Source organism: Alligator sinensis, unplaced genomic scaffold (genome assembly GCF_000455745.1).
Source record: "Alligator sinensis unplaced genomic scaffold, ASM45574v1 scaffold583_1, whole genome shotgun sequence".
NCBI lineage: Eukaryota > Metazoa > Chordata > Crocodylia > Alligatoridae > Alligator > Alligator sinensis.
The window spans coordinates 2,802,343-2,822,799 of NW_005841983.1; the positions used below are offsets into that span (position 1 = coordinate 2,802,343).

A 20,457-nucleotide genomic window follows, 5' to 3' on the forward strand; every position below is an offset into this window, starting at 1 on the left:
GGCAGGGTGGCGGGTCCCCTCCTCTCCTCTCCCCCAGCCCCGCTGGCGCAGTGACCCCTGCCCAGGGCCGCCCCCCTCTTGCCTGCTCCCCCGCTCCGCCAGGAAAGCTTGGCCTGGGCTGGAGCAAGGCTGGAGACCCGCGAGCTCCCTCTGAGCACGCAGTTGGGTCCTTATTCCCAGCTAGCTACTGCTGCTGCTTCTTTGGTCCCGTCGTAAAGCCCCTCTTGACACACTTGAAGGTGGGCAGTGATGAATTAGGCAAGGAGTTGCCCGACATGGGTAGCGGCTGCTAACAAATGTAGGATTTGGCCCCCTAATCTCAGACCATCTCAGCTCCTTGTTCAGGTCTATGCCCTTGGTACAGGATCTTATTTTACGTTTTTATTAGCCGATATCCTTTTTGGGGGGGAACATGCCGACTCATTTATTACCGAGATAGCAGCCTTTTTTGGGGACGTGCGAAGTCCTTTATTACTGACATAGCATATGTATTTGTATATCATTGCATTTCTCATTTTAATTAGAAATATAATTGTATTGCATTTATACATTTCACTTCAAGCAGCAGCACACGGCAGAGGCAGTGAGGAAGCGCGTGGCCAGGAAAAGAGGACCTCTTGTCCTCAGTGCTCTCCTGCCCCTGCTGCAGCAGATTGTTCAGGGCAAACATTGGGTTTATAAATCACCAGTTTACCCACGCGACCTAGCCTCCACCCCCTCCTCTCTTTCCTCTCTCTTCTTTCTCCTTTTTACTTTCTTTTTCCCTTTCTCTTTTCTCCACCTCCTTTTTCTTTCCCACTTTCTTTCTCTTTTCTCCTCCCCCCACCCCAGGGTGCAGTCATCTTTGCTAGCAAAGGACAAACAGCATACTTTTAACTATGAATATAATTAAATTGTATTTATAATTGAAACTAGAACTCTAAGTATGTAATAAATTAGATGTAGTATCCATGTATACATTATTACAGTATAATTATAATAGGCATCTATAATATATATTATACATGTGTATATGTATATATTATACATTATGGTAATAGTAATAATAACAATAATAATTAGATTATCACTGCATCTCATTCATTACTAGCAACTATTATTTGTGTGACAATGAGCTTTGAGAAATGAACCAGGAACTGGGAATAAGGAACCGGCCTTGTGTTCTCATCAGCAGGGATCTTGGTTTTCTCTGATTTAAAAAAATCCCCAACTTTCAGGTTAAAAAAGGAACCCCAAATCCACATTTTTCCGTGATCAGAATGAAACACCACTATGCGTATATAGTTTCATAGTTTGTAGGGTCGGAAGGGACCTGAGCAGATCATCTAGTTCGACCCCCTGCCATGGCAGGAAAGAGTACTGGGGTCAAACGACCCCGGCAAGGTGTTCATTAGACTGTCAATACAGTCTACACAACAGAATTATAATTCATAGATTCATAGAAGTAGGGTTGGAAGGGACCTTGTAGATCATCAAGTCTGACCCCCTGCCCTGGGCAGGAGAGAGAACCGATGTGTATGTGTATCTGTGCATATATGTATTAGTGGCGCTTCATTTTAATCACGGAAAAATGTGGATTTTGGGTTCCTTTTTTAATTGTATTTTTTAAAATTGGAGAAAACCAGCATCCCTGCTCATCAGCCAGTGAGGGAGCTGCAAGCCAGAGGGATGTGCTGTGAGGTGGGTACTCAATGGGCTGGGTGGTTGTACCCAGCGAGTCGTCCTCAATGGCTCTGTATTTGCTGGGGAGGAGGCATGGAGCAGGTGGCTGTTGAGGAGGCATTGACAGACCCCAGGGGTCACTCCTGGGTCTGGTAACATTCAGCATCTTCATCAGTGATTTGGAGTGAGCACATGTCTGGCAGGTATGTGCATGACACTGAAGCCTCAGGCACTGCAGAGGGCAGGGCAAGGACTCAGAATGACCTGGGACGATTGGAGAAATGGTCTGCCATCGATCAGACAAGATTCAATGCGGGCAAGTGCGATGTCCTGCCCCTAGGATAGAATGACTGCATGTACAAATACAGGCCGGGGAAAGACTGGCCAGGTTGCACTATTGCAGCGAAGGATCTGGGAGTTAGGATAGACCATAGGCTGGGTATGAGCCAGCAGTGTGCTCTTGTTGGCTTTTTTTGCAGCATCCAGGGGTGTTACTTGAAAATCAGGGAACCAATTCTTCTATTCAGGACTGGGGAAGCCTCAGCTGGAGTACCATGTCCAGTTTTGTGCCCTGCACTTCCAGAAGAATGTGGACAGTTTTGAAAGAGTCCAGTGCAGGACAACAAAAATGATTAGGGGCTTTAGAGACCAGACTTATGAGGAAAGGCTGAAAGAACTAGGGCAGAGAAGAACTGAGGGGAGGAAGGAGTGGGGATTTGATAACAGTCTTCAAATACCTGAAGGGTGATTATACAGAGGATGGAGTTGAGCTTTACTCTGTGGCTGTAGGAGACAGGACTAGGAGTGACAGCCTCAAGCTACAGCAGGGGAAATTTAGGCTGGAGGATGGTCAGGGATTGGAACAGGCTGTGCAATCTCCATCCTTAAAAATTTTCAAAGGCAGGTTGGACACACTTGGCTGGGATGGTTTAGTCAGGGATGATCCTGCCTTGAGCAGGGGGCTGGAGCAGATGACCTGACCTCATGAGGTCCCTTCCATCCCTGCTTATCTATGATCCTGTGAACCCTGTGAGGTGCTCCTGGGGTACGCAGGTAGCTGGTTCCAGAACTGGAGTAGTCTCAGTGAGAAGAAGGGGAAGCATCCAGCAGCATTAGCAGTTAGCAAGCTTATCTTGCAAGAGATCTTGCTCTGATGTGAACTAACACTGGGGATGATGTTATTTGGCAATAGCTCAATGGCTTGGGCAATAGCAGCTAAACTCTTCAGCAGGGTTTTAAAGGGGGAAACCAGCAAGGCTGTCAGTGTCATCTGTTGTGGGCAGTCTTCATTTTCCTAGGGTGGCTAGGACCTAGGTGTCTTGTAATCTTGTACTTTTTCTAATCCCTTTCAATTTTGGACACCCACTCGTGGTACTTCCCATCCAAGGGATGGATGCATTCCTGCAGCTTCTACCAATAGGTGGTGGCCTCCCAGGTGTGTGTTAGCCATGTATCAACAACCAACACTGGAGATGGGTGTCTCTCTCATGTGGGGGCTGCTTAATACTGCCTGACACTGAACCAAATGCATCAAAGTGAGAGGACCTGGACAAGAATAATGTTTGTATTGCTTCAAGTGTTATAAGTGCTTAAAAAATAAAGAAGCAGGTGACATATTGCGTGCAAGTGCTGCAGATGTCCCATATGATTTCCAAACTCTGATCCTGGAGGAAACAGGAGCAAGTACTTCATTGTATGTTTCAGGTTATGTTTGTCTTCCAGCTGACAGCAGGGATTTGATCAGTTCGCAAGCTTCCCCCAGTGTTTTGCTTCCCACCCTGCCCACCTTACTGAGGCAGACCTTCTGTGTCTTACTCTTAATTACTTTGCCCTGGGGCCCAGGAACCTGCCTTGCATGTGACCATGCCTTTTTTATGCTAGGCATGAAGGCACATAGCAACCACTGTTTTCTGATAGACTTGTGGTATTTTGGCTTTTCAAGACCAGTACAAACTACTCTCAAGCACCCACTCACCAACTACACTGGAAACCTCCACCCAGAATATCTGTGTCTGTGAAATGCTTCACCATCTGAAAGCCAGTAGAGGCTATGGACCTTCTCTGCATCTGGGATGAGGAGAGGACCTAACAGTCCCTCTGGAAGAGCCATCGGATCTAGGCTGTGTTTGAATAGTGTGCAGCAGGCTTGACCATGATGGGGGTCAGCGCTGGGACAAGGTGAAGGTGGTGAAGACAGTTGTGATGCTGACCAGGTCTCAGATGCCCCCTGGACAGTCTTTTCTTACTAGGAGGCATTCTGATTGAACCTTGTAGGGAACAACTCCATTGAGGTGAGATTCATTAACCATTGGGATGAGGCAGTCCAGATGACAGCAACACTGGGGAGGACCAGCTGGCCACTGTGCCATCATCTCAGCATGAGGGCCCAGCTGCCTGGACACTGAACCTGCTGGTGAGTAGCACCCATCTTATGCTCTGGCAGCATCATTAACCCTTTCTCTAAACAGCCAAAAAAAGCCAGAGGCAGGGTTCCCTCTAAGCTGTGTGGTGTGTGCGGTTGCACATGCGTGCCTGGCAGCATTGCATGAGCGCACCTGCTCGGCCGCGCACACCACACAGCTTAGAGGAAACGCAGGCCCAAGGTCTGTTTTGTGCTTGGGGGTGACTTGGACCTGGAAATCTCCAGTTGCATGTCCATAGTGCCAGGCTACTCTGAGCGGAAAGGGAGCCCAAAGCCATGGAAAGTGGAGTCCTTATATTAACTCTGAGGAAAGGGCAGGGGTAGCCATAGGCATCTTGTGAGGCACTCGGGGACCTTGAGGGGGATGGTGCTGCCACTAGGAGACCAGCATGCTAACAGGGACTATTTTGGTTTGCTGGGGGGCCTTGATTGCCAGTTTTAGCCAGAGGCCAAGGGAGTTTTCACACCTCCCATTCGGCTCTCTCACATCCCATGAGGATGGGGGTCGGGGACAGACTGCATCCTTTTGGGGACAATTGTGTCCTTCTGTGCAAGGATTAATATGTCCCATCTCATCCCTCTGTCCCAGACTCAGACACCCATGCCTTAGCCACAACTGGGGATTGGTGAGGAGTGCTATCCCAACATTGACCTGAGGGGCTGCAATTTCTGTTTGCGGCCATATGCTGCCATGTCTGCTCCACTTCATTTGTATGCAGCTTGGGTCACACTCCTGTTACTCTCGCTGCCAGCCACAGTTCGACCCTTCTTCAACCCCATCATTTGTGGTTTGGTTGCGGAAACATTCATACTCTTCCCTCTCTGTAGGCCAAAGGGCCTTGGAAAATGTGTACGTTTCCGTTGGAAGGAAACATGGACGAGAAAAAGACCTTTTAGCTAATATAGTTCTTGGATTTGCAAATACAGATATGTTCAAGCAGCTCAGGCTGTGAGTAGAGAAAGCATTAACACAAGTCAGTGCTCACTTGTCATGATATACAATTCTCGGTGCTTCACTCTTAACACATGCAAGAGGGTCTTGTTCCTGAAAATGACGGTGACTTGCAAAATTTAGGAGATTATTGGGAACATCAGGTACTGGGGACCAAGGTCTCTACCATCTCCAAGTCACTGCTGTAAATTCAGAGAGAGTCCCTGGGCAGCCCAAGTGAGGTATGCCACCAGAGGCACCCCAAGGACTTTTGAGTAACTGATAAGTAGGTATCCCCATCCTGGCGGTTGAGGCCAGTATATTTAATGTCTCAGGAGCCTACAACAAATGTGAAAATGCTTCTGTGACAATACCAAAACTCCTTTGGGAGGTCATCATATATCAGACAAGTTTAATAAAGATTCTTTGTACATTTATTATCTCTTCAGCATCATCACCTTCAGCCACTGCTGCTCCTGATGCTGCCATGAAGGTTTCAAGGTTGTTGATAGGGGCTGCAGGTCAGCAAAGTTGAGGAGAAAGGAGGAGGAAGAGATGCTGTCATCAGACAGAACTGCAGCTGCAGAGGACTGCTGTGCCCTGATGGAATACTATTAGGACTTCCGTGCTGACCCTGTCAGGTGGAAGATTTCCCAGACCAAGTGTGTGGTGTGGCAAGGCAAGACAGAATGCTGAGGCTGCCAGTGTGCTGTTGGCATTGTAATAGAAATTAGGGAGCTGCTGCTGAAGAGGAAAACAGAGCAGACTCTCATAGTAGCCCTCAGCCACCAGTGGAGAGCATCCCAGTTATGTTTCATTTTATCAGCTGTGTCTTTGCCTTTTCCCTGTAGACCGGAATCTATGACCTTTTGCTCAGTGGTAGTCCTATTCCTTCCAGATCCCAGTTACCCCCAGTAGGGCCAGGACTGACCACTCTGGTTCCAATGCTCCACTCCTTCTTCCATGCCCCATGGGGCACAAGGCATGCCCCAGAGAGTTCTTCCTGTTCTCTTTTTACCCTGGCCCATGTCTACTACTTCCTTCCTTCCCACACCCAAAACTTTCCTCTGACATCCCAGCCATACCACAAGACGGTCCCTTCCCTTTCTTCTTGAGCAGAGCCCCTTTCCCCCCAGCCCTGACTTTCAGCCAACTGTACCATGCCAGCTTCCTCTGCTGTAGGGTCCTATAGACCCTTCTCAAATATGCGTGGGAGCTCTGGGATACCCTCCTTTCTGGAGCTGTGGAAGTAGGAGAGCAGGGTCTCTGGTAGGGTTTAAGGATGGTTCCTTTCCTTGAGTTTACAAACCATCTCTACCACACTCCCCTGATGTTTGCAAAACTCTTTGTTTTAAGAACACAGCCCATAGTGTTTGAATGTTTGGCATGTTAATAAAGAAACTTTTTTCCCAAAATAAATTGCCCCTGAACTGACTCAAACTTTATGCACTGGTACTTCCTGCCTTGTAGCCGAACACTGCTGGAAGTTGTTCACCAAGGTCTCCCTCGCATGAATATCCTGATGGATGAAGTTCTTGGGAGGCTCAGTTTCTAAGGTCTAGTACGACATAGTAAGCCTCTGGCCACTACTGCCCAGGCCCCTGGGAAGTCTTGCTTCTGGCCTTGCGTCTGTTATGGAGCATGCGTGCTGTGGAGTGATTGTATTTAACAGGTGCTACTTGCTAGCATGGAGACACCCCCATTGCCCTTCACTGCTTTGAGGTGCTCAAAACTGCACTGTGTAGTCATTTGGCAGCTGCTCAGCTTGTAGCTGAAGAGTTCCTTTTTGGTATCCAGCTGCCCAGTGTAGGGCTTCAGGAATTATGGGAGAAGCAGTTAGTCCAGGTCCCTGGGCTGCAGAGTGGGGATAGTCACCTTTTCCAGCTTCATGCTGGGAGTGTTGTGTACAGATGCTTCCAGGCTGGTGTTCCTGAAGGCCCTAGCATTGTGGACTTTGCCCAGCTATTTGGTGCTTATGTGCATGGATCTTCCATGGTGGTCCATGACATTCTTCAACACAGTGCCTTTGTGGCTGATGTGTACTGAATCACAGTATGCTAGATGTGAGATGGGAATGTGGATGCCATTGATGGCCTTGATACAGTTTGGAAACTCCAAAGAGGAAAATTCATCTTTGATCACTAGCAGTCTGGAGATGGAAAACTGTTGTACTAGTACCCTCTAGATGGCATGGCATACCTTCTGGACAGTAATCTAGCAATGGACTTTCCCACACCAGTGAAAGGCATCTGACTGGAGGTTTTGGGGAGCTGCCAGCTTCCAGATGCCAACTGCCACCTCCTGTTCGTTACTTATGGGTACTTTCCTGTTGGTAGTTTTCCTGTGGAACAGTGGGGTTGAGTCAGCATGGATCTCACCAAAGGTGATTCTACTTATCCTGGATATAGAAAGCAAATTTGGGTGTAAAAGGCAAAATTTTTGGAGCGATGTGCTGTGCTTTCCCTGGCCTCTAGTTCTCTGGCACAAGCAGTAGTTAGGGTGGGGGAATTTCACAGCCCTCTTGTGAGTAAGTTGACAGTGGTGAAGAGACAGAATGTTCCTCCTCCCTTTTCCAGGAGCTAGAGAAGGACTGGGTGGAGATGCTCAGATTTATTTTTCTGAGACCAATAACTTGTCTTCCAGCATCCTGTTTTTTTGCAGCAGCTGGCGTAGCACTTGGATGAAGAGTTTTTTTCCTTGTTAAGTTTCCACCAGACAGGAGCTGGTGGGTTCCTTGGGACACCCTTGCTAATATTGAACAGTTTCTCGTAATATTGTAATCCAGGGCTGTCCAGCTGGCAGCCTGTGGGCCTCATGAGGCCTACAAAAGGTTAAGTTGATGCTCCAGGGCTCCCACTCAGCTGCTGCTCCCCCTTTTGCTCCGGCTGCAACAGCAGTTAAAGGCTCTGGACTCTTCCTCCCTCCTCTAGCTGCTGCTTCTTGCCCCTGCCCCAGGGGGTGGGAGAGTGGGGTGCATGGTGCTGGGACCTTGCAGGCATGCTATACAGTGATGGGGAAGAGGAGGTGTTAGCACAGGCATACGACACAGCAGGAGGGTGTCTTGTCTGTGCAGCGCATGGCCCAGGGGCCTGTGCCTTGCCCTGTACAACTTAGAAGCTGTACAGCTCTGTTCTAATTCATGATCTGATGATTAGGCTTGTTTTTCAAAATACTGTTTGATATTTCTCTTTGATAGGAGAACTTTGCTTAAACTATTATATACTGCTAACTTTTTAACTTTATTTTGTTACTTGCCCCCCACCGCACACACCGACACACTTCATTTTTAATCTTTGAGAGCAGCGCATGAATAATTAGATGCTGATCTGTCAACATGTCATGGCACTGTACATCTCTGTCTTTCCAGGCAGTCATGCTGACAAGTGGCCTGTTGACTTTTAAGCAGCTTATGTCCTTGACTTGCATGAACATGAGTGCCTATTGTTTGTTTTGCAGGCTGTTTTGTGAGGTGGTAATGTTTGGAAGGCTTACACTGCTTACAGTAGTACATGGAAGAAGGTATAGTTCTCCTGATGTTTTAGCTTCCTCTAACTATTTCATATCTCAGTATATTAACTCTTAGTGTGAAAGTGTTACATTAACTCTTAGTGTGAACGTGTTATAGATGCCCTAGGCTTCATTTTTGTTTATCGTGCAGATAATTCTATATGATTTTGTATCTTAAACGATAGCTACCAGCTGTGGCATGTCCTGAAATGGCCATCTGGCTCTCATTAAGGTGTCCTCTCTGACATCTTATAAAAAACAGTGACTCCATTTCATTTGTCTCCTGTCTGGCACATTATCATTGTTTCACTTCCTGTGCCTGATATCCAGTGAGGTACAAGCAGAATAATCAAACCAGATTTTTGATTCTTAGCCAGGAATTGAGCAAGGTCATCTGAAAACAAGGTTTCCTTTATTTATCTTACAGCAAAAGATACCTTAAAATTTGTAAGGTATTAATTAAAAAAACTGTAAATTAATGAAGAAGTTGAGGACGTTTGAGTGGAAACCGTGCAGAAACGTAGAACCGTTATGTAGATCGCTGTAGTAGGTGCAGACGTGCACAGGTTTTGGAGTTTGAACCCTCAGTCCGCTTGCCAAGAGTGTTGATGGAAGAAAATTGAGGAGATTTTGAGGTCAGACTTTCAGAATTTCGTTGCTCCTGATTCTTCCCTGATTTAATTCATCCCTGATTTTTAACTTAATTATTTAAGACACATGTTTAGATGGCCTGGAATTTCTCCCCAAAATACTCCCGTATATAAAATCTGTGCTTATACTTTAATTCAAAGCGAAGGCTTGTGTTTGTTAGTAGGTTTTGTAGTTATGGTTAGTTTAATACAGTTTCCATCATTGAAAGTGTATGGTGTTTTCATGGTATTACTATAAATAAAGTAGGGTCTACCCAAATTGAGGAGGTGGCTGGCCAATTTCATGGGCAGATCGAGGGTCCAGCCACCATTTTCATGGGTTTGTCATGGTAGGGACTCCCGCACTTCTGGCTGAGGAGCCCTGGTGACCCTGCCCCCTGCTACTGATTGGTGGAGAGGCCTGTCCATTGTATGACTCTGCCCCTCACCACTGATTGGTGAAGAGAGGTAGTGCCGCATGACAGGTAGCTCTCTCAACCAATCAGTGATGAAGGGCTGGGGCAGCAGCCATCTTGCTTGCTCGCCTTCATGCCTACAGCCCCTTTCATGCCGGGCTGCACAACTTGGAGGACTGGTGACTCTCACTGGGGATCCAGCATTATATTTTTAGTAAGTTGGAGTTTTTTTGGGCGGGGGGAGAGGGAGTTGTTTTGTTTTGGGTTTTTTTCCCCATGGATTTCACTGAGATTGCCTGACTTCACTATTTCTTTGAAATGCGCGATCATGACTTGAGTAAGTTCCTATGTATAAGATTGCAAGGAATATGACATACATCCCAGACTCTAGGAGGAAGGTGGACTAGCTGTGAACTTTAGAGTATATTTCAAATATAATTTATTTGGCACCTGCCTCCATGGAATTCTAGGCTCCACATACAAAGCCAAATACAGTTCATTTAAAAATAAAGCACACAGTAAATATAATTTGATAATTAGACTGACATTATAATATATGTATTTAAATAGCGATCATATACCTATGATCCTATTTGTGTATCAAAGTTCAAGTAATTAACATTAAAATAATTTTGTTTTGGTTTCAAATACATCAATGTTATTTTTTCCAGCTGATAACTGCCCTTCACCCCAGCCCCCTGGAAAAATCCCAGCTCCCTGCAAGCATTTAGACAGCATTTTCACTTTGTAAAAATATTGACGTTGAAAAAACTGAATAACTTTAGCAGGTCTTCTCCCAGGAGATACTGAACGTCTGTACGAGGCCTAAGTTAAGGATTTTAGGTATGTTAATTTGAGGATTTAGGTACCTTAATTTATGTTTAGATTTTACAGTTTACACAGCCTGTTTTTTGGATTATTTAGCTAATAGAAGCAAGAAAGATTTGTGAAGCTTTCATTAGGTCAGCAATATGCTTTAATTTCACTTTATCTATTGAAGAATTATCTATGCATTTTTTTCATATCTATTTTTCATGTATGTACAGGGATATTGCAAAAAGACTAATATTGTTATGGAATACTCCTAAATGTGATGATCCATTTCTTTCACTGAGTCTAGTCACATCGAGTGGTCTCTGATATCAAATCTGTGGAAGTGGCACCACTGGGGTGTCTGTCGGGGAGAATAGCATTTTGGCAAATCATAGGCCTCTAATCCTACTCAGATGCATAATAGACAAATAAGAATCTGGTCCATTTTCACAGGAATAAGATATTTTTGATCTGACATTAAAATAACATATTTGAAGAGCTTAACCTTTTAATATTCAGAAGTGGCTTAAAGTCCAGATTGGTGACTACATGTAATGTCTCACTTTCTGAAGCTCACTTTGGTTTTCTTTCTCTTTATGATAATTTAGTATGCTTTCTAAGGATAAATCTGCATTTTGTTATTTTTAGATTTCCAACTCGAGACATATGTGTTGCCAGTAATTTTCCGATGAAGTACATCCTGGTAACCGGGGGTGTCATCTCAGGCATTGGCAAAGGAATCATTGCAAGCAGCATTGGCACCATACTGAAATCATGTGGTCTACGAGTCACTGCAATCAAAATCGATCCCTATATTAACATAGATGCTGGAACATTCTCACCATATGAACATGGTATGAAGGGTGATACTGTTGTTCTGTGTGTACAAGCTATTCATTTGCTATTCCATTTTATAAGCAGAATTTAAGTTTCTAATTTTTATGAGAGAGGTGTTAGGTCACCTTATGCATTTATTTGACAATGTAAGATTGTTCTGTGCTGCACATTCTCAAGTGTCTTGTCAACTCTAATTTGAAGTAACTCAAGTGTCTGGCTTTCTTGTATTTCTATTAGCAACTGTTCCCCAGCGTAATAGACCTCACTGGTAGGAAGTCTTTCTTGTTATTCATTGCACATTATCTTTGGCCCAGTTTGATTTGTAGAACACTATAGCAAATGCTTTACAAATCTTACTTAGAAAAATTACATTTTCATGTCCATACAGTTCCATACAAATACAGTCACCCATACTGAAAGCCAGATAACCAGGGATCCGGGTTTTATTTTTCCCACGGAAAAACTGAAAAACCTACCAATGTTCCCTTTTAACAGAGAAAAAAAGTGGATTTTCATTTTAATTGAGATACCCGTGGATTTTCCACTTTTGCAAAGAGCTCTTTCCAGGTTGGCAGAGTTGCGGCCTGCAAGAGCTTCTTGCAAAAAGGGCCGGAAACCCTAAGCCCTGTCCCGAGGGAGAGTGGAAAGTGGGGGACCTGAGTCTCAGTCAGCCAGGGCTTGGCTCAGGCTCACTTTCCCTCCTGGAGCCTTTGAGGTAGGTGGGGGTTGCAGGGGGCTGGGGACCAGCTGGGGGGGGTAGGAAGCTGAAGGAAAGGGATGGGGAGCACTGGCACAGCTTCGGGGGGGGAGCGAGGAGGTGTCCATGGGAAGCCCCATGTGGAGGGCCAGCACAGTCTGATGGCGTGTGGACCAAGAGCCACATGCCATTGGGCTGGGTGGGAAGCTACACATGGAGGCATGGAGTGGCGCACCAACACTCTGGATGGGCTCGTGCTTACCTCCACGTGTGGCTTCTCGCTGGAGTGCTGGAAGCCCCATGTTGAGAATGGAGCCCACCCGGCCCGATGGCATGCGGCTCCCAGCCCACTCTCCATTGGCCAGTTGCTTCCGTGCCTCCACAGGGGGCTTCCAGCACTCCAGTGGGAAGCCACACATGGAGGCACGGAGCCCACCCAGCATGATGTTGCGTGGCTCCCGCCTGCAGTGCCGCAAGCCTCACGTGCTGTCATGGAGCCATCCTGGTCTGGTGTGAAGGCCTGTGCCAGTGAACTGGGCATGTGCAGGCCCTGGGACTCAGCCAGAGGCATGCACTGCCGGTGGCTCTGCCTGCCATGGCCATGAGCACCCCCAGGGCCCGCTGCCTGCTGCTGCTGCTGACCCGCTGGTGGCAGGGGCTGTGCACCACAAATACCTTCCCCCTTACACCACCCCCACAAACCCCACATACTCCCATAACAACACCACCCCATACCCACATGGCCCCCCAATACCCCATCCCTTCACAACCTCCCCACAAACCCTACACCTTCCCACAAACCCCACATACTCCCATACCTACACCCTCCACGCCCCTTCACAGCCCCCCACAAACTTCCACACTCACCCACAAACTCCACATACTCCCATATGCACACCCCTGCACAAATTCCACCTGCCACACTCACACACAAACCCTGTACACCCCCATAAACCCCACACACCCCACACCTTCACAAATCCCCGCCACACACATCCCACACCCACCCCTCAGCCATACTAAGTATCTGCATATATTTCTAAAGAAGGTTCAAATAGTGTTATATTTAGTTTAGTTTGTAAAAAAAAAAAAAAAAAAAAAAAAAAAAAAGTAATAAATTTTGTATAATTTAGAGTTTTCCTGCACATAATTTTGAATTTTTCTGCACATAATTCTCTGGGGTGTACAGAGTGGTCTCAGCAGGAGCTCTGATTTTCCATGATGAAAAACTGAAAATCAAATGCCAAAATATTTAGGTATTTAGAATGTATTTTATTATAGAGATTGAGGCACTAGTAGGCTTCCAAACTACTTTAAAATTGTAAATATGTATCAATAAAACACTGTGTTCAACTGTTACCTATATATATATATAGATATAGATATAGAGATATTGTATGTATATTTGTGTGTGTGCGTGTGGCCTTTCATTCTAATCTTGGATTTGGGGTTTTCAGTTGGAGAATTTGCAGGGGCTTTTTTGTAAATTAGAGAACTTGCTATTTTTATCAGAGAAAACCAGGATGTCTGCAGATAACAAAGGAAATAACACTTTATGTAGTGGCATAATAAATTAGAAGAGGTGTCTATTGAGCTGCTTCAAGAATTTGTGAGAGAGGTGGTTTTATTTAACACCATTACTAATATAATGATATATCAAATTAAATAATCTATTTAATTAATCAGCGTGTCAGAATAAGTCATATTTATAGGTGATATGAAAGAGAGGTATTACAGGGGGATAAGAGAGCTTTGAAGTGATACCATGAGATTCTACTAGGAAAGGTAAATTATTCTATATGCAAGAAATAAATCTGAAACTAATATTTAGGGAAGAAGGAGGAGCAATGCTCTACGTATAGTTAAATATGAGCTTTCAAGGTGGTATTGCAACAAAAAAAAATGGCCAATGAAATTTTAGGCTGTTCGAACAGACCTCCTATATCATGTAAGGACTCTCTAATACAGACCAGCGAGACTGTACTTAGCATGTGAAATCAAAGGTAGTGGGGTTGCACATATGAAACAGGGCAAGATTTGATCTGCTCATTTAGTTCTGGGAGCCACAATGCATATTGGAGGGAATTTAATTAACAAAATATATAATAAAGGGGGTTTAAGAACTGGTTAGGAGGAAAGATTAAAATAAATAAGTATAACTTAGCTCAGCAACAAAGATGAGTCAAGTCTGTTATGATTTTAAATATCACTTCTGCATAGGGAGGAAATTTTAGGGATTTGGGTTTGAAGTTAGTTGGATTGAAGAGAAGGAAAACATTCAAGTAAGGACAAATAGGCATAATACTGACTAGTGGCTGAGTTAAGCAAGGCAAAAAATATACTTACCAGAATAACACGTTCAGAAAAATCTGCTATACTTTATAGATACATATTCACAGTCTTCAGTTGTCATATGTCAATGTAGCATTTAGAACTAATTCGGTATGTATAGAAACTGCTTTATTCTCCCAATAAAGTATTGTAACACATTTCTGAAACCATATCCACTAAGCATTTTAAATTACTTGATATATCTGCAGTATGATATAACTTTTCTAATTCATTCTCAAAAACATTTATTATTTAAAAAAGTAGTACCCCATCAGTAGCACTTCATTTGCACAGATGCAATGGTCTTATTTGTAACACACTCTATATTGATATAACATACCGTTTGACTTTTAAACTTATTTATATGTCAAATTTAATACAAAAATGTGTACTTATTATGTTTGCAGTGTTGTTCCATCTAGTTAATAAGATTTAATTTCTTTTCTATATGTTACTTTAAAAGGAAGACTCTATGCAATTTTAAAGTCTTTCATTTTTTTTTCCAGGTGAAGTCTTTGTACTAAATGATGGTGGAGAAGTTGACTTAGACTTGGGAAATTATGAAAGATTCTTGGACATTAATCTCTATAAAGATAACAACATTACCACTGGAAAGATCTACCAGCATGTAATCAATAAAGAAAGACATGGTGACTACCTGGGAAAAACAGTTCAAGGTGCTTTTTTAAAGTTTAAATTCATGCATATTTACTGTAGGCTTCATTAAAATACTTCTCTTGCTAATATACAGCCCTTTCCACAAAACACGGTCATTCAAGTTTTTGTATGATTAGATTCAGGTGAATTAAATGCTCACTTAAACTGTTTTCCTGGGAGTATGATATGTTGTTGATGATTTTGACTGCTGAAAATGTAACTTAAGTTGGACCATGGACAGTTTGACTATCTAAGAAATTTTACTGACCCTACCACATTTTCTGCTAGATCCCACCATTGTGTCTTTTAGGTGGTCCAGGAAGGGTTTTCTTCCTCACATGAATTCTAGTAAGCAAATTTTACTTGCCCATATGTTTGCAGAGAACAAATTTCAGTTCATTCACAAATATTTAAAACCTTTTTAAATTTGCATGCACAGTTATTTGAATCGGAAGTGCTGGCATGCTCATCTGTTTAGGTTTCAGTGGGGAGCATGCCATGTGGAACAGCTGATGATTGCTACCCTGTCTCACCCATTCTTTCTTGTCAATGAGATGTGGCCATACTTTGGTCCTCTGGAAGGACTTCTGCAGGCTCAAAGAAAGTAGGAATGTGCCATAGTGCTACTGCTTCCCCTTTAGAGTCCACATGTTCAGCCACCAGTGGGTTTTTCTCCCTTCTGTAAGTGGAGAGTCCAGTATGATCCTAAAGCAGGAAGTATTTGCCTTAATCAATTTGATTTACTTTGCAGTTGTTCCACATATTACTGATGCCGTTCAGGAATGGGTGATGAATCAGGCAAAGGTTCCTGTGGATGATGACAAGAAAGAGCCACAAATATGTGTTATTGAGGCAAGTATGGAAATGATCTCTGCCAATATCTATCTATTTAATATTCGTTACTGTATGATGAATAGATGGAGCTAGCTTTTCCTCCATTGTGTTATCTAGGTATCTGATTCATTGTGAACCACACTGAAGTTTATATAGATAGCAGCAAGACACAGACAGAAGTATTGTATGACCCGTGTTGTTAATTATAAGTATAGTAGGCATAGGTTTACCCTTGCAACTTATAATAATGTGACTAGGAAACGCTGACATTTGCTAAAACTATGGATTGCCTCTGTTAAGAGCTGATTCTTCCATAAGACTGTAGCAGCCCATCAGTGTAGATATATTTAGAAGTATCTGTTTTCACCCTGTTTACACAAGCTAGAGTGAATGATTTCCAGTCAGATATGATGAATTTAAAATATTTAGGGATGGTACTTTATTTCCCAAATGTTCTGAGAAATCATGATGACACAGTAGAAAAACTCTTTAGATCCTAGCTTGTAGTTTCCTTCCATGCTGTTAATAATCAGACTTTCAGGAACATCTTGAACCACTTCAGAGGTCAAGATAAGCTTCTTAACTTATTTTTTAGATCTAGAAAAGTTCAGTAGTTGGAGTACAGGAATTTGGCTCCAAAGATGTGACTACCGTTTCCAGTTGTGCTGTGAATTGTTTTGTGAACGTAGAGTGGTCACAGTCTATTGTTTCCTGTAAAGTGGGAATGAAAAGCACTCCTTCATTAAAACACTTTGAGATATATGGATGCAAAACACTATATTAGTGCTAACTATTGTTATTACCTCCATTGGTGATTTTGAAGAAACTGTGGTTGGGGATTTAATGAAAGAGTATGTATACTAATGACAGAAGAGAGAAGAATCCACTCTGGCTATGTGAAACAGGTCATAGAAACTTGCTTACTAATTCCAGCATCAAAACCAGAATTCCTATTCACGCTACTGATTAAGGTATTGTATTAGCCAAGGGTCAACATGTTAAATACACTCAAGGATCAGTCCTGAAAATACTCATAATTCCACATAGCCAAACTAAATTAATCAGTTTATTAGTAAATGACAAAAAATACTTCTATAAAGAAGACATATTATTATCTTTTTGGATGTCAGAATCCCAGTGGTCGCCTCACATTAGAGATCTGCCTGCAAATGAAAGCTCAAAAATCCATATTAATTGCCTACCTGGTTCTAGCAATAGATCAGTGGAAATTTCTGTGCCTTTCTCTGTGACCAACTTCTTATCTTTGTTTGGCCCACAGTATCTGTCTCAGAAAGTGGAAAGTTTATTTTTGCTGATTATTTCTTCCTATGACATGCTTGTTTTGAACAGCAAGAGAGATATCTGTATTATCTCTCTGAAGTCTAAGAGGTAGTTATCCGTGTTAGTCTTTCATATCATCTGACAAAGTAAACTCGCCTACAAAAGCTTACACCTTTCTGAATGAGTTAGCCTTTAAGATGCCACCCTGCCCTGCCTTATGTCTGAAGCCTAAGGTATGTTGCTTTCACAAGAGTAACTTAGAAGTAAAGAGCATTTTAGGACTCGGATTCATACACACTTTTACACACAGACTTTAGAGAAACAGAAAGCATCAGCTAATAGTATTAACCTCAAGTATTAGTTTACTGTTTTTATGAAAAGTATAATTCTTCAGGGCATTTGGGTTAAAAAGTATAATGTTTTCCATTGCAAATTGTTGAAATATGTAGGTGTAGTGTATATGCATTGAATACACATAAAGCTGTATACTGTTTTTTACACTGTAGCTGAAAAAAATGAGCAGTGCTAACAGACACCACATGAGGGCAGATCAGACTAGGTTCACAAATAACTGTGCTTCATAGAACTGTGTCAGAAGATTGTTTAATGAGCCCAGCGTTCCTGTTACAGTTCTTTCTGAATAAGTTCATTTGTAAATGTAGTAAATTTTTTATTTATTTCTTGCTTTTGGTATAAGATGTTTCTAATTAGTTTTATACCAAGCTGTATTTTATTGTACTGTAGAGATTATGTGATATTATCAGGTGCCTTTCTCACATTGGCCTCAGCTGTTGATTTAGCAAGGGGGAAACTACAGGTTTGTTTGTTTTTTTTTAATTTGACTTTACCACAATTCTTTTTAAATATATTTCATACTACTTGATTCAATAACATTCTGAGATGCTGCAAATTATATTTGTAAAGCATGTATTATTTAGGGGCACCTTCTTGTGGAAGAATTATGCACTTGGAATGTTAATGAAAATGAAGATATGTTGTAGGGTCCTTCTCAAGTTCTTTAGAGTATTTGGTGTTAATTGAAAATGAATAAAGTTTTATTTATTGAAAGATTTCAGTGTTCTTCACAGTGCGTGTCTGCAGAAGCATATTTCATTCACTCTACCTCTTGTATGCAGTGCAGCTGAGATGAGTAGTTATTTTTAAGGCTGACCTTAAATAGAGTAGGAATTTTTCTTTTCTTTTCTTTTGGTAATTTACCACCACCCTAACAGTTCAAGGATTTATTTTCCAGCTGGGTGGAACTATTGGAGACATTGAAGGCATGCCATTTGTTGAAGCATTTAGACAGTTTCAGTTTAAGGTGAAAAGAGAACGTTTCTGCAATATCCATGTGAGCTTGGTACCACAGGTAAATACTCAAGATAAATATATATTTTATTGTCTCTAAAGTTTTGCTTCATACTGTATTCTATATAAAGTGGGAACTTTCTGGAGAAAGTAGCAGAAGGATTTAGCATTTTTTAAAGCTTAAAGCAAAAGTAAGTGGCACCATTGAGGCACTGGTAGCCTCAATGAAGTAAACGGGAGGTTTTCCACAGATTGTCTGAGTCAGAATTTCATCTGGTGTAGAGTAAAACAGTGCCAATTATTTACCTTCCAGGTTATGTGAGGAAAGAATAATAATGCTCTCTCAGCAGTTAGATTACATACATCTGTTTTATAATCCTGAAATATATTTATTCCAGTCAACTCAAACTTTTACTACAAACATTGATGTATTAAAAGGCATTTTTTAAATGTTGTAAGTATTTGTAGGTGATATAATTACACAATTTCTTACAATCCTTCCACGTAAGAAGGAAAGGAATGTATTCTGTCCAAAATTGCACGAACCATTTACCCAATGTAAATTGAATGTGTATGTATGAATACAGAATAGGTTAATAAGTTCCAATGACTTGTGGAAGACATTTGAAGGCTTGGTGACTTCATAAGGATTTCTAGCTGATTTCAAAGGCATAGCTTTGTACCTCTCTCTCTTTCAGTTTTGATTCCATTGCGTAAAAGTACTTCTCTAAAACCTGGCCTGAATTAAAGCCAAATGATTAGAAACTTCACAGCATTATTATTATATTGAAATTATCGTGTTACTGTTCTTCCTTGCCCCACTGTATTATGGCAGGGGTTGGCAATCCTTTGCTAGCACTGGCTGGAGCTTGCAACCTGGCCACTGCTGTGGTCTTGCTAGCCAGCTGCCAGATTCCCAACCCTTCTGCAGTAAGGCTAAGTTCAGATGCTGAGGATCACCGCACTGCAGCAGAAGGGAGTGCTCCCAAGTGGAGGGGCAGCATGGTGCAGCGTTGTGAGACCAATCTCCCATGTTGGATTAAACCTCTTTGCTGGCTCCAGCTCACAGGCCGTAGGTTGTTGACCTTTTTGTTGGTTCTATTTTCAACCAGGTTTTTGCTCTCTCTGAATACTCTAACTTACACTGACTTTTTTTTTTTGAACCGTAATTGTCCTAACCGTAGAACCTAGTTACAACTGGAGCCTTTAAAACATATCTTTTCAGCCGAATGCCACTGGGGAGCAGAAAACAAAACCTACACAGAACAGTGTTCGAGCACTGAGGGGCCTAGGCTTGTCTCCAGATCTGGTGAGTTTATAAAGCTATGATAAAATCTCCATTTGTAGGTCATCTTGACTACCAGGGTATGAAAAATATTTAAGACACAGACTTCAGTACTTTTTACCTTGAGAGAAAAGGGTAAAAAGGGACATATATACTCTCATAGCATGCTGTAATCCCAAGATATTAAACTAGAAACATCTACTGTGTGTTAATATAGGATAACCACTCACATATCATGGTGCTGCATCCATACAATGTCCTATGTATTCATGCAGTTCCGTTTACAGAGTCTTATAGCAAAATTTTAGTGTGCTGCTTTAAAATAAACTAGGTAAAGCTTAGGCAGGGTTCTCTTTCTTTGGAGCAGAGACATCTTGGAGGCAGACTCCAGACTCTGTGAGACCTTCAGCACTGCACTTGGGAGGTGGATTGCAGCACAAGGAGTGCTCCAAAGCTATCTTTAATCTGGCTAGATCAGATACTGATAGCCCTGAAGTCAGTGTGGCACAGGCTTCAGTTGCTGAATGTATGCAGGGTCCTAGGCAGGCAGGTAGGTCTGTGTGCACTTGCAGCCCTGGCTGAAACTGTTTCACTTTGAGGTTAGAAATAATTGTGCTTCTCAGTTACAATGTAGACCTAGGTTAAATCAGTCTGACTCCTAGTATGGTCCAGGAGTAGCACAGCATTGTACTGTCATTTGCCCTGTCTCTCATGGCAAAGGCACAGTGCAGACTTAAAGGCCTGAGTCTACACGATACTAGGTATTCCTTTAAGACCTTCATCTTCCTTAACAACCTGGGGAATGAAGGATGCTCAATTCATCCCAGGAGGTCCTGGCACCTTGCAG

General features: G+C 42.7%; 2 protein-coding genes across 6 annotated transcripts in view; one reads left to right on the forward strand and one right to left on the reverse strand.

The window, feature by feature from the left end:
• SYAP1 (synapse associated protein 1) overlaps window positions 1–503 on the reverse strand; it is a 42,588-nt gene extending 42,085 nt beyond the window's left edge. The window contains exon 1 of the mRNA XM_025201102.1: window positions 432–503. Within this exon, the coding sequence (XP_025056887.1) occupies window positions 432–503 (72 nt within the window). The remainder of the gene's footprint in view (window positions 1–431) is intronic.
• Window positions 504–8,471: 7,968 nt separating this feature from the next.
• CTPS2 (CTP synthase 2) overlaps window positions 8,472–20,457 on the forward strand; it is a 128,366-nt gene continuing 116,380 nt past the window's right edge. For 3 of the 5 annotated variants that reach the window (XM_025201129.1, XM_006021232.3, XM_025201130.1), the window contains exons 1-6: window positions 8,472–8,534; window positions 11,029–11,234; window positions 14,752–14,922; window positions 15,654–15,754; window positions 18,270–18,386; window positions 19,551–19,634. In XM_025201129.1, coding sequence (XP_025056914.1) covers window positions 8,491–8,534; window positions 11,029–11,234; window positions 14,752–14,922; window positions 15,654–15,754; window positions 18,270–18,386; window positions 19,551–19,634 — 723 coding nt within the window. In that variant the 5' untranslated portion in view covers window positions 8,472–8,490. Of the gene's footprint in view, window positions 8,535–8,983; window positions 9,158–10,238; window positions 10,411–11,028; window positions 11,235–14,751; window positions 14,923–15,653; window positions 15,755–18,269; window positions 18,387–19,550; window positions 19,635–20,457 lie in introns of those variants that run through there. The other 2 variants (XM_025201131.1, XM_025201132.1) reach the window with 2 other exon arrangements.